This window comes from Capronia coronata (genome assembly GCF_000585585.1).
Source record: "Capronia coronata CBS 617.96 chromosome Unknown acBCG-supercont1.11, whole genome shotgun sequence".
Classification (NCBI taxonomy): Eukaryota; Fungi; Ascomycota; class Eurotiomycetes; order Chaetothyriales; family Herpotrichiellaceae; genus Capronia; species Capronia coronata.
The window spans coordinates 1,204,723-1,225,480 of NW_006912903.1; the positions used below are offsets into that span (position 1 = coordinate 1,204,723).

Sequence of the window (20,758 nt, forward strand, 5' to 3'; positions counted from 1 at the left end):
CAGCGAGGAGAGAAGTAAGCAGAGTAGCAAGCAGAGTAGTAACTAGAGCAGTAAGTAGAGCAGTAAGCAGAGCAACGAGCATAGAAGCGAGAGGAGCAGCGAGTAGAATAGTAAGCAGAGCAGTAACTAGAGTATATCGATATAGCGACGGCGACGAGAGTCTCTAAACAGGGACCGAATATATCGAGCTTGGTGTTCTACGAGCTTGGTGTACTACGAGCTTGGTGTAGAAGTTGGTACCGGGATACATCCCCCTTCCACCTATCTCTAGCCTCATGTTCATGAGCTTCTAGCACATGTTAGGCAGTTGTTGAAGTCTCGGTTCGAACCTCGGCCCGTTCTTTTCGGCAGAACGTCGATCGATGAACGTCAACCCACCAATTTCATGGATCTGGCCGACGACCGACGACAAAATCACATCGCATCAGGGTCAAAACAAATCAGATCAACATTTCGAATGTACCCCATACTACTCTGCCTAACCTATCCGAGTATCATGTCCGCATTGCAATAAGTCGACCCCAGGTCCCCAGCTTTTTTTTCCCCGACCGAACCATGTACCATGTACCTAGCTAGTACTTTTACTCCAGGATTTGAGTCTGGGCATTCGTTTTGTAACTTGCACTCCGTTGCATCAGTTCAGCATGTGTTCCGGAATCGACGATCCTGCCTCCCTCGACGACGAAAATGACATCGGCCCTCATCACAGTATGCAGCCGATGCGTGATAGCAATGACTGTGAGGCCCGATTCACGGATCGTCCGTTCCAGCCCGTCCTGGAGGGCATGCTCGGTCTCTGCGTCCAGAGCGCTGGTGCTTTCGTCGAGCAGCAGGAGCCGAGGTCTGCGCACCAGAGCACGCGCGATCGTGAGTCTCTGCCGCTGGCCGCCTGAGAGCTGGGAGCCGTTGGGCCCGCATTCGGTGTCGTACTGTTGGGGCAGGGCCATGATGGTGTCGTGGATGTTGGCCAGCTTGCAGGCCTCCTGGATTTCGGCGTCTGTGGCGTCGTGACCAGGTCGTGCGCCCAGACCGACGTTGAACTTGATGGTTCCGCTGAAGAGCGCATTGTCTTGTGGAACCACGGCGATCTCGTCGCGGAATTCGCGGTGCGAGACGTCCACGCCGTCGATTTCAATGCTACCGGACGTAGGACGGTACATGTGTTGAAGAAGCGTGATGATTGTCGATTTGCCCGCTCCTGATGGCCCGACCAGCCCGCAGAACTGTCCAGGTTGGATGGATAACGAGACGCCGTTCAATACTTGCACGTTTGGGCTCGATGGATACGAGAAGTAGACGGAGCGGAAGGCGACGCTGGCTCCACGGCTGGGTGCTGACGAGGTGTTCTCGCCGTTTGCGGCATCTTTTTCGATGTCGTGATCTTTGCCAGTATTCGACTTTGGATCGGGAAGTGCCAGCAGCTCCGACTTGTTGTTCTTAGAACCCACACCGAGTAGACTCAGAATTCGAGATGCGGCGGCACGAGCACGGGATACCTCGGGCGCAAGGCTGAACATCTGGCCCCACAGCTGAGCACTCACCAGCATCGAAACGAGGACGATGAAGAACTCTTCCTGTGTGTTTTCTCCCTTCATGATTTGACGCGATCCCCACCAGTAGGCAAACGCGTAGATCAGAAAGCCTGTGCTGTTGGCAATCGCTAGCCAGAAGTTGGTGTAGATGCTGGCGGCAAGGACTTGACTTCGAGGCTTGCTGAGCACCCGTGTGTAGGTGTCCATGATCTCATGCTCGAGAGAGTAGGTAGCCACGGTTTTGAAAGAGGTCACTGTCTCCATGCATATGCCGACGGAATCTGCAAAGGCCTTTGAGTTCCGCTCTTCGAAGCGTGCGAAGGTGTATAGCTGCATTATGCCCGACCCTAGCAGGATCGGGATCATTGACAAACAGACGACAGCAATCTTCCAGGCAATGATGTGGGATAGGATGATGGCGACGCCGAAGTTGATGAGGATTGAGAAGATGGTGCCCATCGTGGATCCGCTGAAGCCGCCTATGGCTGTACTGTCTTTGGTGATCACAGATAAAAGCGTCGATGGATCCTGCGCGGTAGACTGGTGCCACTCCATATCCTGGTCAAGCAACGAGCGGAATGACAGTACTCTTAGACTGTACAGAAGCCTTTCCGCCACAACAGCGAAGGATGTCCAGCTGAAGAGGTTCGCAAAGAATTCCACACTGGCAACCATGAAGAGCATTCCGCCAAAGAAGCGACCGAGATACAGGATCCGGCCTATGCTGGTGTTGCATGCGCCCAGTGCATCAACCACATGTCCGAAAATCAATGCTGCCGCCGAAAACGTCAGACCGACTATGGTGGCGGCTATCATAGCCATGACAAGCCAGCCTAGATTTGGTCGAATAAACCTGCCCATCCCTCGTATCACCGTCCAAGGTGAAAGTGTCGAATCCAGCCTCACAGGGGTGGGAGCGTTATCTTGAGGGAGGTCTTCGTCCGGATCATGCTGTCTCATAAACGTAGTTTGCTCCCGAGGCGTACCTCCAACATCAGAGCCAGACTCGATTTTCTCTGTAGAGACATCCAGCGAATCACCTTTCCAGCTTGACCTCGAGCTCGACTGTCCATCGCTTCCGGGGCTCTGGTGAGGAGCATTCAGTGCCTGCAGGTTGACCATGTCGGCGAACAACCCTGGCCGCGCCATTAGCTGGCCGTAGGTGCCTTGATCAACGATCTCGCCAGCCTTCAAAACAATGATGTTGTCGGCATTTCTGATGGTGGAAAGCCGATGTGCAATGGAGATGACAGTCCTCGTGCCTGCGATCCTGTCGATGGCTGCTTGGATACGTTGCTCGCTGGCCGAATCGAGGGACGCGGTGGCCTCGTCCAAGATCAAAATCTTTGGATCCCGAACCAGAGCTCGCGCAAGTGCCACTCTTTGTCTCTGTCCACCGCTTAGTGATTGACCACCAGTTCCAACAAGAGTACTATATCCTCGGTCAAGTCGTTGGATGAAGCTGTCAGCATCTGCAAGCCGTGCTGCGTGCTGGACCAGGCGAACAATCTCGGCGACAACCGGCCCGTGGGTTTGCTCGACGTTGGTGAAGTCTGTGGTCTCACTTGTGAGGGTAGTGAGTATCGGCCCAACGAGCACTTCCTTGAGTGGCTCGTGTGATGGTACAGACGAATTGATCAGACCCAAGGCGATATTTTGCAGAATAGACCGACTAAGCAGCAACGGCTCCTGTTGGACGAGGCTGCTGAACCCTCGCAAATTTCGAATATTGATATCGGAGATGGGATGGTCGTCAAATAAGATACTGCCGTCAATGGGATCATACAGCCGAGATATGAGAGCAGCGATTGTGGACTTGCCGCTGCCTGAGGGCCCGACGATGGCTGTATGTCCCCCAGCTGGGAACAGCAAGTCGACGTTCTTCAGGACCTTTTCTTCAGGCCGGGATGGATATGCGAAGGAGACATTTCGAAACTTGACGGCGCCAGGAGTGTCCGACGGTAGGGTCTCGCCATGGTCCATTGTGCCATCAATCAAAGACCTGTGGTCAATATCCTGTTTCAACTTCTGAAAGGCCGACGCAGCGCTACCAAACAATGGTAGCAAAGGTGCCGTTGAGCCCAAGATCACACATGCTAGCACAACGACAGTTAGCTTCGGCGTCAGACATTGTCAAGCTACTCAGACACGTACCGTCAACGAGGACGAAGACCACAGTATATACCTCCCCGACCGTTGAGCCATTGCCCTTGCCGGAAAGCATATCAGCGACCATGTGACTGCCCTGCCAGAAGGCAAGAGCATTGGCTGAGTAGGCAATGAAATAGAGAAACCCAGCCTGCATTGCAGCAACGGTGCCTTTCCTGATTCCCTGGCTGCGGCTCACCGTCATGTACTCGGAGAACTTCTTCTCCAGTCGCGGTGCAGCACCAAAAGCCTTGACGACCGCAATATGCGACAGTGCCTCAGAAGCGATCGAGGATGCTGCGGTTGTCGCGTCAGACATCTGACTGGCATATTTCTGGAAGAAACCGCCCCCAACGACGGCGACAATCAGGAATGCAGGGACCAGGGAAATCAACATCCCAGCCAGCCTTGCCTCTTTGATGAAGGCGACGACGTACGCTGCCACAAAAAAGGAGATGCTGGCGATGAAAACCCCGACCTTCTCGCAGGTCCCTGTCTGGACAGCCTGGATATCTCCATTCAGACGCGAAGACACTTCTCCCGCTTGATGCTGGTCGATGAATGCTTGATCCTGACGAAGTAAACTGGCAAAGTACTGCTCACGCAGGCGATGTGCAAGGCGTTGACTCAGCAGACTCCAGCAGACAACGTAGATGAAGATCAAGACCAGAGCTGCCACGGCAATGTAGACCAACTCTAGCACTTTGTCGTCGATGGCTGACTCGTAGGCGAAAGCGTCACCGGCCTCTTCCACCACGCATGAAGCACCGTTGAGGTCATTGACGAGCTCTCCAAACAAGATTGCCATGAGTGGGAAAGGCACTCCAGATGCTGCAGCACATACTGCGCCAACAAGCATGAGCCCGATGTCGAGCCATGTTGAGCAGGCGTATCTCAGAAGGCTGATGTAAACAATGAATGGCTGCTCGTAGTTGTTAGCGACATCCAACACATTCACGCTCCACACGGGATATTGCTGAGAAGGCTGAACTAACCGATTTGGTTTTCTTGATCTTCTGCTCCTGAGCATCGTGGACCGCGGGAGCGTTGTGTGCGGTTGTCACTCCGATGGACTCTACACTTTCAGACACATTGACTGGCATCGCCTTGGACTGACTTGACATGGTCTGCTTAAACAGGCCTTGCAGTCCAGCGTCCTCTCCCGACTTTGAGTACTGTCTATGGGTGTCGACGCCCGAAGCTTAGTCAACCACATCTGCAAGCCCCTAGAACACTGGCTTCTTCGCCGAGAAAAGACCAACATCTTGCACATAAAAGCCTTAAACGGCGGCAACCAGCGAGGACCAGCCCCAGGACGGCTTGCTCCAGCTAGGTGGTGTCCCGCTGAGAGTGAAATCTCTATGCTCCGATTGCGGGCGGAGGATGGACCACCGGGGTCAGTTTTCATCTGATAATAAGATCATCACCATCTGATAAGCAATTGCTTGACCCTGGAGGTGACGGATAGAATGGGAATGACTTTGAGCTAGCTCCCTTGGCAGCGTTCCGTCCCCCATCAATCCACCTGTATCGACTGGTAACAAAACAATACCACAGCAGAACAATACGCAGCCTAACGTACGGTATTCCGGCCCCGATCTTGACCCGACCCCTGACCGCGCCGAGCCTTGTCAAGCCCACACTGCAGTGGGTGGATTCTCTTAGCAAAGTCTGGGGTCCACACAAGCTCCGATAGTCCACTGCGGGGTATCTTATCTGATCAGGAAGCTGCCTGTCGGCAAAGTCAGGAAGAGTGAAAAGTTTTCATCTAATCAGATCAATTTTTCGCTGCTGATCACAGCTGCCAAGATGATCAGATAATTGATCTAATCTGATCCGCTGGCAATCCAACCTCACATACCCCCCTGTTTGCCTGCGAATTCCATCGTTCATCCACCCTCAACGCATCCGCACCATCCACACCGGTCACACCGTCCAACACTGCGCCTCAGTCGAGCTCCTCTTGTTGCTTGGCATACATAGAAGCGCTTCCGAGGGCATCGACAGGAAATTCACACCGAGGGAATTACCCATACGCAGGGCGTACATGCCACCCCGGTTCCAGCGGCGAGAGAAGCGAAGCTCTGATCTTACAAACCCTGGCGCAGAACGAGTGCGAACAGGCTGGACAGGAACTCTCGATAATGGACTGGTCTGCAAGATTCAAGACGGCAGTTCTGACCACATCTATGTCATTCAGTACCATTTCCGCCATGCTTGACTGTCCGCTGTGATGACGGATGGTTGTGCCGTCCCGTCTGTCTGTCTCTTCTCGCAGTCTCCCATGTGTCTCTGTCATCTTTCCATTCCATGTTGACACGGACTGGGTCCCCGCCACCCGCTCCGCATGTTTTCATTTTCTCTAACGGATGGTGCCCACCGTCTCCAGACCGCAGGAATCCTCCCCTAGTCTCCGGTCCGGGAAAGCGTCCGATACTGGAAATCGGCTCGCATCCGAGCCTCGGCCTGTCAAACGGTGAGGAGCATGTTGCAAGCCTCAACCCACAAGCTGATGGCGGGAGCGAGTGGATGATGGCCTTCCCCGACAAGCATTTTGATGACCGCGTCCCGATTACGGTGAGCTTGTTCGCGATCGAAGTCGAAGTCTGCAGTATTGCCACAGTTCAGATCCTTGACAAGAGGCTAGCAGACCTCGTTGTTGCAGTACGCAAGTTCATGGTTGCAGCATTCATTTGCAGCGTTGCAACTGGCGAGAGTCTTGTTGTTCACTGGCTGACGAGCTGTACTCTTTGCTGGGCGCCGAATCAACACTAAGTGCCTTCGTCAAACACATTCTACTCGATGGCAACACCAGTAGCCGTTGGGGCTTCAACACCACCGCCGAAAAAGACACAATCGGAAGCCTCACTGTCACTATCAATGTCCTCCAAATACCTGCCGCCAGTCCGCCTGCCTGAGCCATGGAAAACGACGTACGATATTCGCGTCTTGTCGGAGACAGACAATCTTCCTGTCCTCAGCCTTGCACTCGCCGAGACTCAATTACCCAATGCAAGGCTGCCTCCAGACCAACTGCACAATGACAGCCTGACGTTCAGCGACCTGACAACCGAACCAGACGCCTTTGTCCCAGCGGCAGGCGACAACTCGGCATGGGCGCGATTTCACCAGACGCCGATATCCTATGTGTCGTGGGGCGAAGTGCCTGCCACAGTCGGCCAGATCTGGAACATCATACACGCCTTCGTCACACTGTATCCGGACCTAGAATCATTCCGCCTGGAGCTGGTTGGAAGCGACAATGACAGCGCCCAGCTATTGTCCGAAACCCTCCAAGCCACTGGCATTGCGACAGCACGACCGACACCGTCGCGACCAGAACATACGGCGCGAGACCTACCAGAAGGTCGTTCCCAGATCTGGATATCACGCTCGGCATTCTGGCAAGGGGCGGCCTCGCCGTTCGGCACACGACCGGTATGGGTGGCCCATCCGGATCTCTACAGCCATCTATCAGGCTCCGCGTCGTTCACGTCGTCCTATCCGGCTTTCCCCTACGAGCATACAGTGACATTCAGCCCTGAGGGGCGCCCAGTGCACGCACAACATCCAATCCGGCCGCCGAAGCCAACTCGCGGCTCCATCATCTACAGCCGTTACGTGCCTCACTTGGACGAGTTCTTCTCCATGGTTCATCTAGACTGGCGGGACGAGACGCACCTGCAGCTGTTCCATGTCTGGCAGAACGACCCGCGCGTGTCACAGGGCTGGAACGAGACGGGCACGCTGGACCAGCACCGTGAATATCTGCGCAAGATTGACGAAGATCCGCATCAGATGGCCATTCTGGCGAAATTCAACGATACTTTTTTCGCCTATTTCGAGATCTACTGGGCAAAGGTTTGTCTTTCTGCAGCCCTTTATATCCTGTCTTTACTTTCTCATGCCTTCATTCATAACATCTCTTCTTTCAAAAGCCCATCTTTACTGATTACTTCTCATTCAGGAGGATCATATGGGCGTCTATATCTCTCCCTCCCCGGGAGACTGGGACCGCGGAAGACACTCGCTGGTCGGCGATGTACGGTATAGAGGCCCCCACCGCGCTTCGGCATGGTGGTCTAGCCTGATACACTACCTGTTCCTTGACGAGCCGCGAACCATGACAATCGTCGGAGAGCCCAAATACACCAATGCCAATGTCCTGGGCTACGATGCTGCCAATGGGTTCCATATCCATAAAGTCGCCGACCTGCCGCATAAGCGGTCCGCCATTGTCAGATGTGAGCGTGTTCGGTTCTTTCAGTGTGTGGGATTTGGCTTGCCCGGTGGGAATGTCAGAATCTCCGAGGGACCGGGAGGCAAGAAGACTGCAACAGGTCCTGAAAAGAAGGCGGCTGCGAAGCTCTGAATGAAAGACTTGGTCACTTGGGTCTGTTTCTTCATTGATCCGCTGGATACTCGAGAGGATCGAGAGGCTTTGAAGGTGCCAAGATGATAAGGAAAGTACTCGTTATGAGCCTGTAAAAAATGCTGTGTTCTTCATCAATCTCGGGGCAATGAATGCGCAGCCCTTTCCAGAGCAGGATTCTAGTATCAGTCTACATACTTTATCAATACATGTAGATGTGTATAGGATACAGGTAGGCCATGGACCTGACGATACTAGATCTTAACTTGCGATCACCAGTCTACTCTCATGGACTCCTTGACCTGTATGTCGACTACCTCACCACAGTCGCCGCTCCAGGTTCTCGGTGTGGTGTGCGAAGATCGGCGGTCTGGCTGTCTGTCTGTCAACGAGACAAATAATGCCGCATGTGGAGAAAGATGGCTGAACAGAGTCCAGAGTAGACTGTCTAGGTAGCCACGTTTCTTCCAAAATGCGTGTTGATCGATCGATGTTCGTGCAGACTCGTGCAAGACTCCGAGGTTCTACTCGACAACCCTGTGACCAGTTGGGTCTGTGATACCGAGTTACTACGTACGCACGTATTTAGTTAGTACTGTGATGATCATGGATCCGCCTTACATGAAAGTTGACAAGGGTCCACAAGAACACAACAAGGTAACGAAGTGCCTCTCCGTGATCGCCTTGTTCGCTTTGCTGGGGTATCTGTATCTGTATCTGTATGTGTTTGTCAAAGAAAAAGCCCCTCACTTGATGGAGCCTTGTGCCAAGACGAGACAAGACATCAAATGCAGTGGAACCTGGTCAGGGCAGCTGGTGGATCCTGGTATACCGTATTTATTTGTACCTGTGTACAGACTGTATCCGTATCCGTATCCGTATCCGCAGGTATCCGTGTCTGTATCTGTACGCACCGTACAGTTCTAGTAACAACCCCAATACCCAGATACTCTATACAGTAGATACTCTCACTGCATGCCATGCCATGCCATGCCATGCCATGACTGCGAGACCGGAGAAAGCTTGGAGGCTTGGTGATGGATCTGGCTTTGTCTGTAGTGGAGGACCGGTATCACTATCTAGGTATCTATCTTGCCCTCTGTAACTCTGCTCGTAACAAAATACGGCAGCGCAGCAGGTAACAAAACCAGCATGGGTGGAGCCGTGGAGGCTGGTCTCTCCAGTGTGTCACCACTCCCAGTTTGGTCCTGGTAGCAGACCCGGCCTAAGGTCCAATTGTGGAAGGAGGATGGATAGTCAGACTAGGTATGTATTCTGCACCATCGTTGCTCCATGCGGTAGACAGACTTAGGAGTGTGCTCCATGACCGTACTGCGCACTGCCGTCAGCTCCAAAGGATCGATCAACAACGTCCGATCACATCGGAATTTGCTAGGCTGAGAGAAAAGAGTTTTTCTCTTCCGTTGGAGTGGAAACTGAGAACGACGAACTGCGATAACGGCCAGACCCAGTTCACGTGTCTGTGTGCTGCTGGTTTGGATCGGTTGGTGGCAGCCCGAGTTTCCTCCTTCTTTAGTAGTACACAAGGCACCTCGCAGGTATTTGGTATTGCGTCGTGGGCAGTAGGGGTCTGGAACAACTTCCGGTAAAAGAGCCCTTACACCAACGGCACGCGAGGCTCTGGACGGTCTACTACTGTACATCAGCAACCAGTCACAAGTTACTCACTTGGTTCGTCTGGCCGTCTGCGGCCTGCTGTCTGCCAGCAGACTTGTGCCATTGCAGTTGCAGTTGCAGACAGAAGTGAGCATTTCTTGTCTTGATTTTCAAGCGAGTGTTAGGCCATTTCGCACATCACCATATGCTCAATGGCCAACCACGTGGAAGGGAGCGAAGGTTCCCAGAAACCCAACCATGACACCATCTACCCTGGCGACGATGAGTGGGAAAACGTCCCTTTCTTCGAATTTCCGCTTCTGAGTGGCAAGTCGATACAAGAACAGATTGAGTTCCTCCTACTTGCTTGGACTCTTCTGCTGTATCGCGGAAGTTTTGTCAGAGACGATGACTCGTTCTCCTGGGGCTTGTATGATGGAGGTTCATCGCCAGCACGGCAACTAGGCACGACTAGACTCGACAACCTCATTTCACGAGATGGGAGCAGTATTTCCGACGTCTTGAGATCGATCAGGGGCTTGTCGTCTCAACCACAGCTTCAGAGCTGGTCAGAATGGAAGGACAATGCGTTGTTCTTGGAAACCGGGGATCTAGCGTCGCAACCAAAATCCAATGTATGTCTGCTAGTGTTGCCCCGGGTGGTATGTGTAGAAACTAATGAAGCATCTTCAGCAGACCTCAAGCTTTGGTATAGAGGTGCGCCTTGTGGACAATCGCCTACATGTGCGGCCGTCACGGGAGGGGACTTCGTTGTCTACGGAGATGGCAGACTTCGAGATCCGTGCATTTGTGGACATTCTTCAGTCTGTCTTACTGAATCAAGACCAGTCAGTAACAGCGGCGCTCAGCTTAGGCGAGCAGGAGCTGGCGCGACTTTGGAAATGGAACGAAGACGTTCCCCCGGCGATCGAGCGATGCACGCACGACATCATCGCGGAAAGGATGGCCGAGCACCCCGAAAAGCAGGCGGTAGTATCTTGGGATGGCGAACTGACCTACAGCCAGCTGGATCGGCTCTCTGGTCATTTGGCTGTACAGTTGTCGCAAGTCGGTGTCGGTTTGGGCACGTCGGTGCCTCTATGCTTCGAAAAGTCCATGTGGACTGTCGTCGCGTTGTTGGCCGTCATGAGAGCGGGCGGCACATTTGTTCTGACAGACCCTCAACAGCCTGAAGGCCGGTTGAGCACCATCGCCGCCGAAGTCAATGCCCAGGTTGTTGTCACGTCTCAGAAACAAGCCGAGCTGGGTTCGCGCATTGCACCCCATGCGAAGACGATTGTGGTCGCCCCAGAGCTGCTGCGGTTAGGCGAACAACCAGCACCGTCATCGCTGCAACCTGTGCCTGCATCCACTCTGCTATACATCATCTTCACCTCCGGCAGCACGGGCAAGCCGAAAGGGGTGATGATCTCGCATGAAAACTTCACCACAGGCGCAATCCCACGAGCAGAAGCCGTCGGATATAAACCACATTCCAGGGTCCTCGATTTCCCATCATACGCCTTCGACGTCAGTATCGACTGTATGTTGTGCACCTTGGCCAACGGAGGCTGTATCTGCGTCCCTTCGGACGACCAGAGAGTCAATGATCTTAGCGGAGCCATCAAATCCATGAATGTCAACATGGCACATATGACACCCTCGGTCGCTCGTCTCCTGTCGCCAGATGCTTTCAGTTCTCTGGAGGTATTGGGCCTAGGCGGTGAGTCTTTATCTTCAGGAGACGCAGCGGCGTGGAGCAAGACCACAAAGCTCGTCATTGCATATGGTCCGTCAGAATGTACAGTGGGTTGCACCATCAACAACGAGATCGACGTCACAAGGCCATATACAAGTATCGGCAAAGGAGTTGGCGGGGTGACCTGGATAACAGATCCGGAGGACCACGATATCTTGACTCCTGTCGGTGCGGTAGGCGAACTGCTGATCGAAGGCTCAATAGTGGGTGTCGGGTATCTCAACGACCCAGAGAGGACAGCACAGGTCTTCATTGAGGATCCCACATGGCTACTCGCCGGATCCAAGTCGGCTCCGGGAAGACACGGGCGGCTGTATAAGACAGGTGACTTGGTCAAATACGATCCTGCGGGATCAGGGAATCTGGTTTTCGTTGGCCGGAAGGACAGACAGGTCAAGTTGCGCGGCCAACGAGTCGAGCTGGCCGAGATAGAACATCACATTTTGAAGAAGTTGCCCGAGGGAGCCAGCGTCGCAGCCGAAGTCATCACTCCAGGCGGCAAGGACCGCGAGCCCAGCTTGGTGGCATTCATAGCAGAGCAAAAGGACAAACAGCCTCCAAACAGTGAAGGCCAATCTGGTGAGACAATATCTTTCTCCAACGAGCTTCGCCAGTTGCTCCCGGCCATGGAGAAATACCTTGCCACAGAGCTTCCAATCTACATGGTACCCACGGCCTACATCCCTCTGCCGGCTATGCCACTCCTGGTGTCGTGTAAGATTGATCGAAAACGGTTGCAGGGGATCGGGCTCGCCATGACACCGCAACAATTGGCGAAGTTCCGGATGGAGGTCTCAGATAACCACGAGCCCCAGACGCAAGAAGAGCACATCTTGCAAGGAATCTGGAAACAGCTTCTGGCTTCAGAGGCCGACATTGGGGTGAAAGGCAACTTCTTCGCATTGGGAGGTGATTCCCTAAAAGCAATGAAGCTTGTCGCTGCGGCTCGCACAGAGGGTCTGTCTCTCACCGTCGCTCAGATCTTTGCCAATCCCTCGCTCTCGCGGATGGCAGCAACGGCTGGGCGAGTAAGCAGTACCCCTGAAACAGAAATCCCTCCCTTTTCGCTGCTGGACAACAGCTGGAGGGCAGAAGACGCCCAGAGAGCCGTGGCAAGTCTATGCAAGCTCTTGCCCTCTGCCATCGAAGATGTCTTCCCTTGCACACCGCTGCAGGAAGGGCTGATGGCTCTCTCGGCCAAAGTCAGCGACGCATACATTGCGCAGAGGGTAGTCGACCTCAAGGATCTCCAGACCGCCCATCTGCTGAAGGCGGCTTTCGAGACAGTAGCGACTACCAGCCCAATTCTGCGCACTCGGATCGTGCAAGTCCCCGGTCACGGCCTGATGCAGGTCGTTGTAAAAGGCAAATTGCCATGGTCCTCGAGCAAGAGCTTAGAGGAGTATTTACAAGACGACCGTGATAGACCGATGGGACTTAGTGATGCCCTCGCACGGTTTGGCCTTGTGGTTGATGAGCAGAAAAGCAAAGTGCACGTCGTGCTGACCATTCACCATGCCTTGTATGACGGGTGGTCAATGCCGTTAATCATTGACAGGGTCAATAAGGCATACCGCGGCCTGCAGACAGGGCAACCGACCGCGTTCAAGTCTTTCATCAAGTATCTCAATGACGGAGATCGCCCAAGCTCGGCGGCGTTCTGGAGAGAACAATTGCATGGTGCCACAGGACAACAGTTCCCGGTGATACCTTTCCCTGGGTACCAACCACGGGCAGACTCTTTGCTGGAGCATTATGTCCAATTCCCTAGCTCTGTCAGCTCAAGCACCACCGTTGCCACGGCTATAAGAGCAGCATGGGCATTGGTGGCGGCTCGATACACATCGGAAGAGAGTGCGGTATTTGGCGAGACTCTCACCGGACGCAATGCCCCTATTCCAGGAATTGCAGAGATCGAAGGGCCTCTGATCACCACCGTCCCGACAAGAATTCATGTGGACAGGAACATGCGGGTTGCCGACTACCTGCAGAGCGTCCACGAACATACCGTCTTACGCATTGCACATGAGCATATGGGTCTCCAACATATCCGACGTCTCAGTGCAGATGCCCGTGAAGCCTGTGAGCTGCGAACAGGCATGGTCTTGCATCCGAATGCCGATGGCGAGGAGAGAGAGGCCGGCACAGCCACTGAATGTCCCGCTGACGGCTTTGTTCCTGTCAATGACATTGAAGCAGCTCAAGAGGCATTGAAATTCAATTCGTACGCGTTGATGCTGGTGTGCTCACTGGACTCGCGTGGCTTCTTGACAATGGCGAGTTTCGACTCGAAAACAGTGGACGCAGGTCAGATGCAAAAGGTGCTGGAGGACTTTGGACGCACCGTCCAGGAGCTTTGCCAGGACACGAACTTGCTCCTTTCCGATCTGGACATAATGAAGGCACCCAGTCCAGTCGATCTTCTACCTCTCAGTGAGCTTGGGGTTCAGAGCCTGCCTCAGGCTGGCGATCAAGCCATAAGGGAGGTCCACGAAAATGTGAAGCGAACCTGGATTGTGGACCCGACTCATCTCAACCAACTTCTACCGCCTGGTGCTGTGGGAGAGCTCTTGCTTGAGAGTGTGACTGAGTTGCCTTTCACGTCGATCGACAAACCAGGCTGGCTTCTGGAAAGCTCCGCCAGTGGCACAGCCGAGCGGACCACGCTTTACAACACTGCCCATCGAGCGAAGTATAACAGCAACGGATCCATTGTCATCCTGGGCCACAGCAATGAAAAATCGGATCTTGCAAAGACAGAACAGCCTCAAATCAGCCGCTCCAATGGCACGTCGCTGCCCATGACAGCCAGACGACAACAGCTGCGCCGCCTCTGGAGTCGGATCCTGGGCATTCCAGAGGATGAAATCGGGCCTGAAAGTAGCTTCTTTGCGCTGGGTGGCGACTCGATTGGTGTGATGAAGCTGGTGTCAGAGGCTCGGTTGGATGGTCTCGAATTGACCGTGGCAGAAGTCTTCCGCTCCAGAGTGTTGAGCGAAATGGCCGACAATATGAAGCAACTCGTCCCACAGCAGTCCGTTTCCAAGGCTGCGGCTCCTTTCTCAGCACTGAACACCGATGACGTCGAGGGTTTCATCTCTCAAGCAATTCTGCCAGTCCTCAAACAGCCAACTTGGAAGATCACAGACGTACTTCCAGCACGTCCTCTGCAAGAAATTGCCGTGAGAGGGACCACACAACTGCCTCGATACTCCGCACGATATGAGCTCTTCTATCTCGACACCGCCATCGACCGTGAGCGCATGTTCCGAAGTTGTCAAGAGCTGATTGCCCGAAACGAAATACTCCGCACTGTCTTTGCCACATATCAAGAGACGTGCTACGCGGTTGTGTTGAAAGACCTAGAGGCCCCCATTGTCGAATATGAGATTGAGGGAGATCTTGAAGGCTTCACAAAGAAACTCTGTGCTCTCGACATTCAGACAAGGATGCCTGAAGGCACACCTTTCGTGAAATTCTTCTTTGTGCAGGGCGAGAACGGCCGGAGTTGTCTGATCCTGAAGATCTCGCACGCTCAGTACGACGAGATCTGTCTGCCTCGACTTTTGCACCAACTGGCCGCCCTTTACGAACAGAAGCCCGTGCCTGACTCGTTGCCGTTCTCGTCGTACGTGTACCATGTTCTGCAAGAGAATATCCCAAAGAGCATTGACTATTGGCGTAATCTCTTGAAGGGCTCTTCATTGACAGTGTTGCGGCCAGAGATCTCGCTGAAGTCGAAGAACCCAGCTGCTGTATCAAGGACGTTCGATATCTCCGGTCGAAATAAAGACATCACCGTTGCAACCCTGCCAACCGCGGCCTGGGCGCTTTGTCTCGCCCACCGTTTGTCTCTACAGGATGTGACATTCGGAGAGGTTGTCAGCGGGCGCAACGTCGGCCTTCCCAACTGTGATGCGGTGATGGGTCCCACTTGGCAATACATTCCAGTTAGAGTGAAGTTCGACCATGACTGGAAAGCAATAGACTTGCTCAACTTTGTCCAGCAGCAGCACATCGACAGTACCCGTTTCGAGGGCATGGGCCTGAAGGAAATCGTCCGGGAATGCACCGACTGGCCAAAATCAATCGACTGGTTCGATTCAGTGGTGCACCAGGATGTGGAACACGTTGAAAATCTGTCCTTCCTCTCGGCCAACAGTCGAATGGAGACATTCTATCCTCATCTGGAGCCACTCCGTGAATGGAAGATACAGGCGTACTTGAAGGGCGACTCCCTCACCCTCGAGATCGTTACGTTTGAGGATTGGTTGGATGTTGGCAGGTCTTTGCTTGACGACCTAGGTGCCTGTTTGGAGCAACTGGTCAACGAGCCAGATTCTGCATTGTTCCAACCGGCGGCAAACGGTGACGCTCTTCAAAACAGGATGCCGCAAGCCAACGGTACTTCTGCTCCCAACGAAAAGACCACCAGCAATAGCGAGACTTCCATCGGCGGGGAACCCTGTCTCATCCACGGGACAGATGATATCAAGGACAATTCGACACAAAATGGTTCAGTACCTGCATCGAAAGGAACAAACGGACGAGAGCATGACGAAGGGTTGAATTTCCCCCAGAAGGTCAAAAGTTGGTTCCCAAATTTCCGTCAGTGAGTGGCGTTGAAAACTTGGGAGAGACACGCGTCAACAGGAAGGATCTATAAGGCGTTGCGAGCGACCCTGGAGCGGACACCGCAATGGTAGGCTATTGATATTGTAGATAATCTGCATCGACACGGGGCAACTTGAGCGCATCTGTTGGCATGGGAGACATTCACAATCCTATCGAGGAGTGACCTCAAAGTTTCCATGGCTGACAGTCTGACATAAAGGCGTAGATAGTCGTTGTGTGGGAATCATTTCTTTCTGTCTCACCCGTGGAAGTCGTCGACCTTGAAAACAGGGAAGACTTCGGCAGTCAACTCTGAGATCTGCTTGGATCGTTGTTGAATCTCTTCAGTAGACAGGGCGCCATCCTCGCACACATAGTAGTCAACATATTTCGCAGGAATCCATTCAAAGTAGATGTTGCGTACTCCAACCATCTCGTTCCACAACGGCGATGTGGCCGACAAGTTCCAGCCACTGACAACTTCACGCTGGTCATTATCTTCTTCAGGATGTTCTGAAGCAGCGCCCGGCGGCGCGATTTTCTCTGCCTCGCTGATACAAACCACATTTGCCGAGCCATTTGTGATGTGTTTGCATGTTAACACGGCGGGCAGCGACCCGGTCTTGTTACTCACATCTCCAGACTCGGAAATACGATCTGCTCCGACGAGGACCAGATCAACTTCTCTGCTGAGAAGACCTACCGAGGCATCGGTGGCAACCACAACTCGCAGTCGATCATGGAACGTGGGTCCGGTTGCCTGGCCTGACCGGCGCTTCTCTGCCTCGTCGGTCAGTGCTTTCGCGAATCCCACACCTTCACAAAGTGGGCGCGATTCCAGAATGCGAAGTTCGATCTTGAGAGTAGGGTTGGCGTCGAGAGCATGTAGTATTGCTGCTTTAATCGTGGACGAGGAGCTGAGGGTCAGAACCTTGATGCTTCCTTTGTCCTTACTGCTTTCCGCTTGTCCTCGGAGTTTCTCTTGCAGGAAGGTAGAGAACTGTTCACACACCCGCTTCGAGATCTCACCTCGCTTGGTCACATTTCTTTCGAGTGACTCTTTCACCTTGTGGAGGACGCCCTGTTCACCTTCGTTGATGTGGGTTTTGACATCCTGGAGAGCAGTTACAACAGCACTCGATATCGCTGCTCCCATGCTTGGCCGAGCATTCACGGCTAGATGGAACGCTTTGAGTCTGAAACTCTCCCACCATCTTGTGATGTCCTCGGGGCTGTCGTTCTCACTAGCCTGCTGGTCACTTTCGACCATTTTGATCAGACTCTTCACGGCCATTGTAGCCAACTCCCTGGCACCGTGCACATGATCCAGCCGAAGTTCTTCAACCGCTTGATGTAGGAGGCTTCCAGGTTCAATCCAGACCTGCCCGAGCGTGATTTCTAGTCTGGGCACGCAATCATCCAATATCTTGCCGCTCAGTATGTCGTCGACATTGTTCCACTCACAGTTGAAATGCTCCCAATCGAGATGCATGACGGAGGTATCGACATTGTTGTTTTGATCCACAAACTCCTGCTTCATCCGGAACGCAAAAGGATGAACGGTCCATATTCTTCCCTTCTTCACGCTTGTTCCATCGCTGCCGCTTACAGCTTTCTCATCGGTGAACTCGAATCCCGGACCGCGGCGCCATAGCTCAATGTGTTGCGGGCCGAGACCGGTTTCTTCGCCGAGTTCTCTCCATGCTGCGTCTAGTGGTGTCTTGTCATCGACCTCGATTGAGCCCGCGATGGGAGCTAGTTTCTTTCGGTACGTGCTGACCTTGTTGGAACGGCGGAAGAGGAGTAGTCGGTAAGGCTTAGAGGCATAGGGGTGGAACGGGAAGAGGAGGACCGAAACGACTGCGCGTCGTTCAAGATTGCCGCTTAACGAGGAGAGCTTCTGCGCCATCAGTACTGAGTTGCTCGGTTTCATGTAGGATCTCTCCGTAGACAACCTGGGATTCAAACGGTATGGAAACAAGACAAGGGCATTAGTAGAAAGCAGATACTGCGAGTCAATATCGCGGATTATGGCGGATCACTTGCAATACCGAGCATCCGCCGAGCATGTATAAGAAGACATCTTCATAGGAGAGAGACCGGTGCCCGGGTTTGGGAAGGATGAGATGATGCTCACGCCACATTCATACCACAGAGGTGCCGAGATCAAAATAGCACTGGTTGGAGACATATTCTACTACGTATAGGTAGGCTTTGGAGCAGCATCTCCCGTAGTAGTAGGATAAAGGAGGGCTTGCCCTTATCGTCTCTTATCGCCTCTTATCACTCGTTATCACTCGTTTTCTGGGTTGATTATGTTCGAGGCGAAGCGGCAATGCTAGATATTACGTAGTACTTGCTGGTTATGGGAGAAGAGGCAGGGTAGCATCTTAAACCGTCCCATTGTCTAAAGCTGACAGAATTCCGTGTTCTGAACGAAGAGCAAGAGTGAAGACCAAAAGGCTCAAGCAGCCTTCCGGGAGCGCTCAGGGATCGCTTTTCGCATGAAACTATCAGTGTACCTGTGTCCTACGACTTTGAAAGACATCACTACGTAGTGAGTCGCTCGAATCCCGTCTCATTGTGCCACGATTTAACGGCAAGTCCGAAGACCGTGTCGGCAGAACCTCCACGAGGCGGCGCCAAAAAGGGGCCGACGAGGCTGAGAAATGGAGTACTCCACCGTACATCTCCTCTACCGCGGAGTATATCTCAAACTCCAAGCGCAATTGACGACTCGCGACCGCATCTGCGTGTTGTCGAAGTGTTCCCCAAAAGATGTTTCGAAGTCATACCCCGATGCTTGAATACATGCACGACGACGGACGATAGCGCCGCAATGCGCTCACCAGCTAGCCCTCTCCCTCCGCTTCCTCAAGATGATCGATTTCATGGACTACGTGGTTCAAGCGTTTGGAACCGCAACCGACTGGAATCCCGACAACAGCTACTCCTCGCTGACCGCGACATCGGATGCATTACTGTCCTTCCAGACTCCCACGACTCTGGCGCTGCACGTGTCATCCCTCAGCACACCGAACTTTGCGAGCTCATACACTCTGTCGACATTAGGGCAGATCGATGGCTCAATATCATACCTTTACTCGACCGTTCCGCTTAGCCACATCCCTTCGCAAGCACCGAGCATTCCGCTGAGATATCTGGTCCGAGGATATCGGGACATCAGACTCCCGATCGCACTGGATGAGCTGGAACGAAGGGCTGGTGCCAGAAGAGAGAGCGAGGATGAACGAACACGGAAACCTACCTTACTACACGCAACACTTGCCCTGCCGCCGCCGTCGGTTCTCACAGCACTCTATGCGCGGCGTGTCAGTCCCGAGACTCTCCTTTCGCTATCTCTGTACAGCAAGTCAGGGTCGACATCCGTGCTGAACTCGGGGCCTCCGCCGGCCGCGGTTCTCGCTCACATCCAGCGCGATACAGGCCGCTACTCGATCGAGGGGCTCGGGTCCACGGACAATGCGCTTCTGGGGGTCCGGGGACTATGGAATTTCGGGCTGTCACCACAAGTCGACGACAATGGACCATCGATACCGATCATTTCACCAGAGACCGATCCACTCGGCGAGTTCACCGAGTTCCCATCAGGGCTCCCGCTCCCGCCGTACACCAATACCCAAGCCGTGTACCGCGACCGACTTGCAACTAAACCCTCTCTACTCTCCGCAGGGGCCGAGTTCTACTACAGTCCCTTTTCTCATGTCATAGGAATGTCCACCGGCCTCCGATTTACCACACTGGCGCCGCACATCACGCCCTCTCAATCCCCGACACCGCGTCCGACGTTGGACTCTGTATTCCGAGGCAAGCCTCTGGCTGGAACCTCTGCATCGTTGCTGTCCACTGCGGGCCACAGCCTCCTGACGCCCTCCAACATATCTCACTCATCGTTTCCCTACACGATGACTCTGACGCTGACGCCACTGACCGGCGCAATTTCCTCGACCTATTCGGTGCGGCCTACACCCATGCTCGCTCTATCATCGCAATTCGACTTCAACTTCTACTCCTGGGAGTCCCGATATGTGCTTGGCGGCGAACTATGGCGGCCTTCTCGTCGTGATTCCAATTCTCGCGCCGTTTCCGCCGAACCCTGGGATACCAACACCACCAATACCGGTGCAGATGGGCTTTCCTGGGTCCGAACCAAGACCAAGGACTGGTTCAGCCCAGCCGAGCAAGCTCTCAAAGACGAGCGCACGGAGCGCGAGGAAGAGAACGTCCTGAAATTCCGCGTCGACGATTCCTGGAACGTCAAAGCCCTCTGGACCGGACGAGTCAAGAGCCTGCTCGTCTCCGCAGGCGTCAGTGTAAGCCCTGTCACCAAATACGCTGTGAGTTCGACCACTGCGATGAATGGCGTCGTCTCCAGATCCAGCATGGATGGCGATCTCGGGCCGAGCGTGAAACGCTGGACTGGTTCCGTGGGTGTAAGCATTGCCTACTCCACTTGAGTACCTACCAGCATGATGGGGTTTTGAGGTGTATAGCGTTAACGATCTACCGCGGTTGAGTCACCTTGTATGATCTTGACGTACTTTTTCTTGAGCGACGGCGTTGAAGGAAATGTGGCTTGGGGGCACTCGCCTATATATAGAGCGACAGAGCGTCCTGTACTGTCTTCTCACCGGTATATCTTATCATCTGCAAACCTGACCACGTACCCATCTTGGTTGGGTAAACGACTTGAGT

The 20,758-nt window shown here is 53.6% G+C and overlaps 5 protein-coding genes across 5 annotated transcripts; 3 read left to right on the forward strand and 2 right to left on the reverse strand.

Annotated features, from left to right (window-relative positions):
* Positions 1-581: 581 nt before the first annotated feature.
* A1O1_09204 (uncharacterized protein) lies at positions 582-4,539 on the reverse strand (the record flags this gene model as incomplete). Its single annotated transcript, XM_007730060.1, has 2 exons — positions 582-3,628; positions 3,687-4,539. 2 exons carry the CDS (start codon positions 4,537-4,539, stop codon positions 582-584), a joined length of 3,900 nt encoding a protein of 1,299 aa, XP_007728250.1.
* Positions 4,540-6,482: 1,943 nt separating this feature from the next.
* A1O1_09205 (uncharacterized protein) lies at positions 6,483-8,052 on the forward strand (the record flags this gene model as incomplete). The annotated part of the gene is made up of 2 exons (XM_007730061.1): positions 6,483-7,541; positions 7,648-8,052. 2 exons carry the CDS (start codon positions 6,483-6,485, stop codon positions 8,050-8,052), a joined length of 1,464 nt encoding a protein of 487 aa, XP_007728251.1.
* A 1,829-nt stretch (positions 8,053-9,881) lies between these two features.
* A1O1_09206 (uncharacterized protein) lies at positions 9,882-16,044 on the forward strand (the record flags this gene model as incomplete). The annotated part of the gene is made up of 2 exons (XM_007730062.1): positions 9,882-10,304; positions 10,363-16,044. 2 exons carry the CDS (start codon positions 9,882-9,884, stop codon positions 16,042-16,044), a joined length of 6,105 nt encoding a protein of 2,034 aa, XP_007728252.1.
* Positions 16,045-16,301: 257 nt separating this feature from the next.
* A1O1_09207 (uncharacterized protein) lies at positions 16,302-17,951 on the reverse strand (the record flags this gene model as incomplete). The annotated part of the gene is made up of 1 exon (XM_007730063.1): positions 16,302-17,951. The coding sequence occupies one exon, from the start codon at positions 17,949-17,951 to the stop codon at positions 16,302-16,304; it is 1,650 nt and encodes a 549-aa protein (XP_007728253.1).
* A 970-nt stretch (positions 17,952-18,921) lies between these two features.
* On the forward strand, positions 18,922-20,520 carry A1O1_09208 (uncharacterized protein; the record flags this gene model as incomplete). Its single annotated transcript, XM_007730064.1, has 1 exon — positions 18,922-20,520. One exon carries the CDS (start codon positions 18,922-18,924, stop codon positions 20,518-20,520), a length of 1,599 nt encoding a protein of 532 aa, XP_007728254.1.
* Between the last annotated feature and the right edge of the window lie 238 nt (positions 20,521-20,758).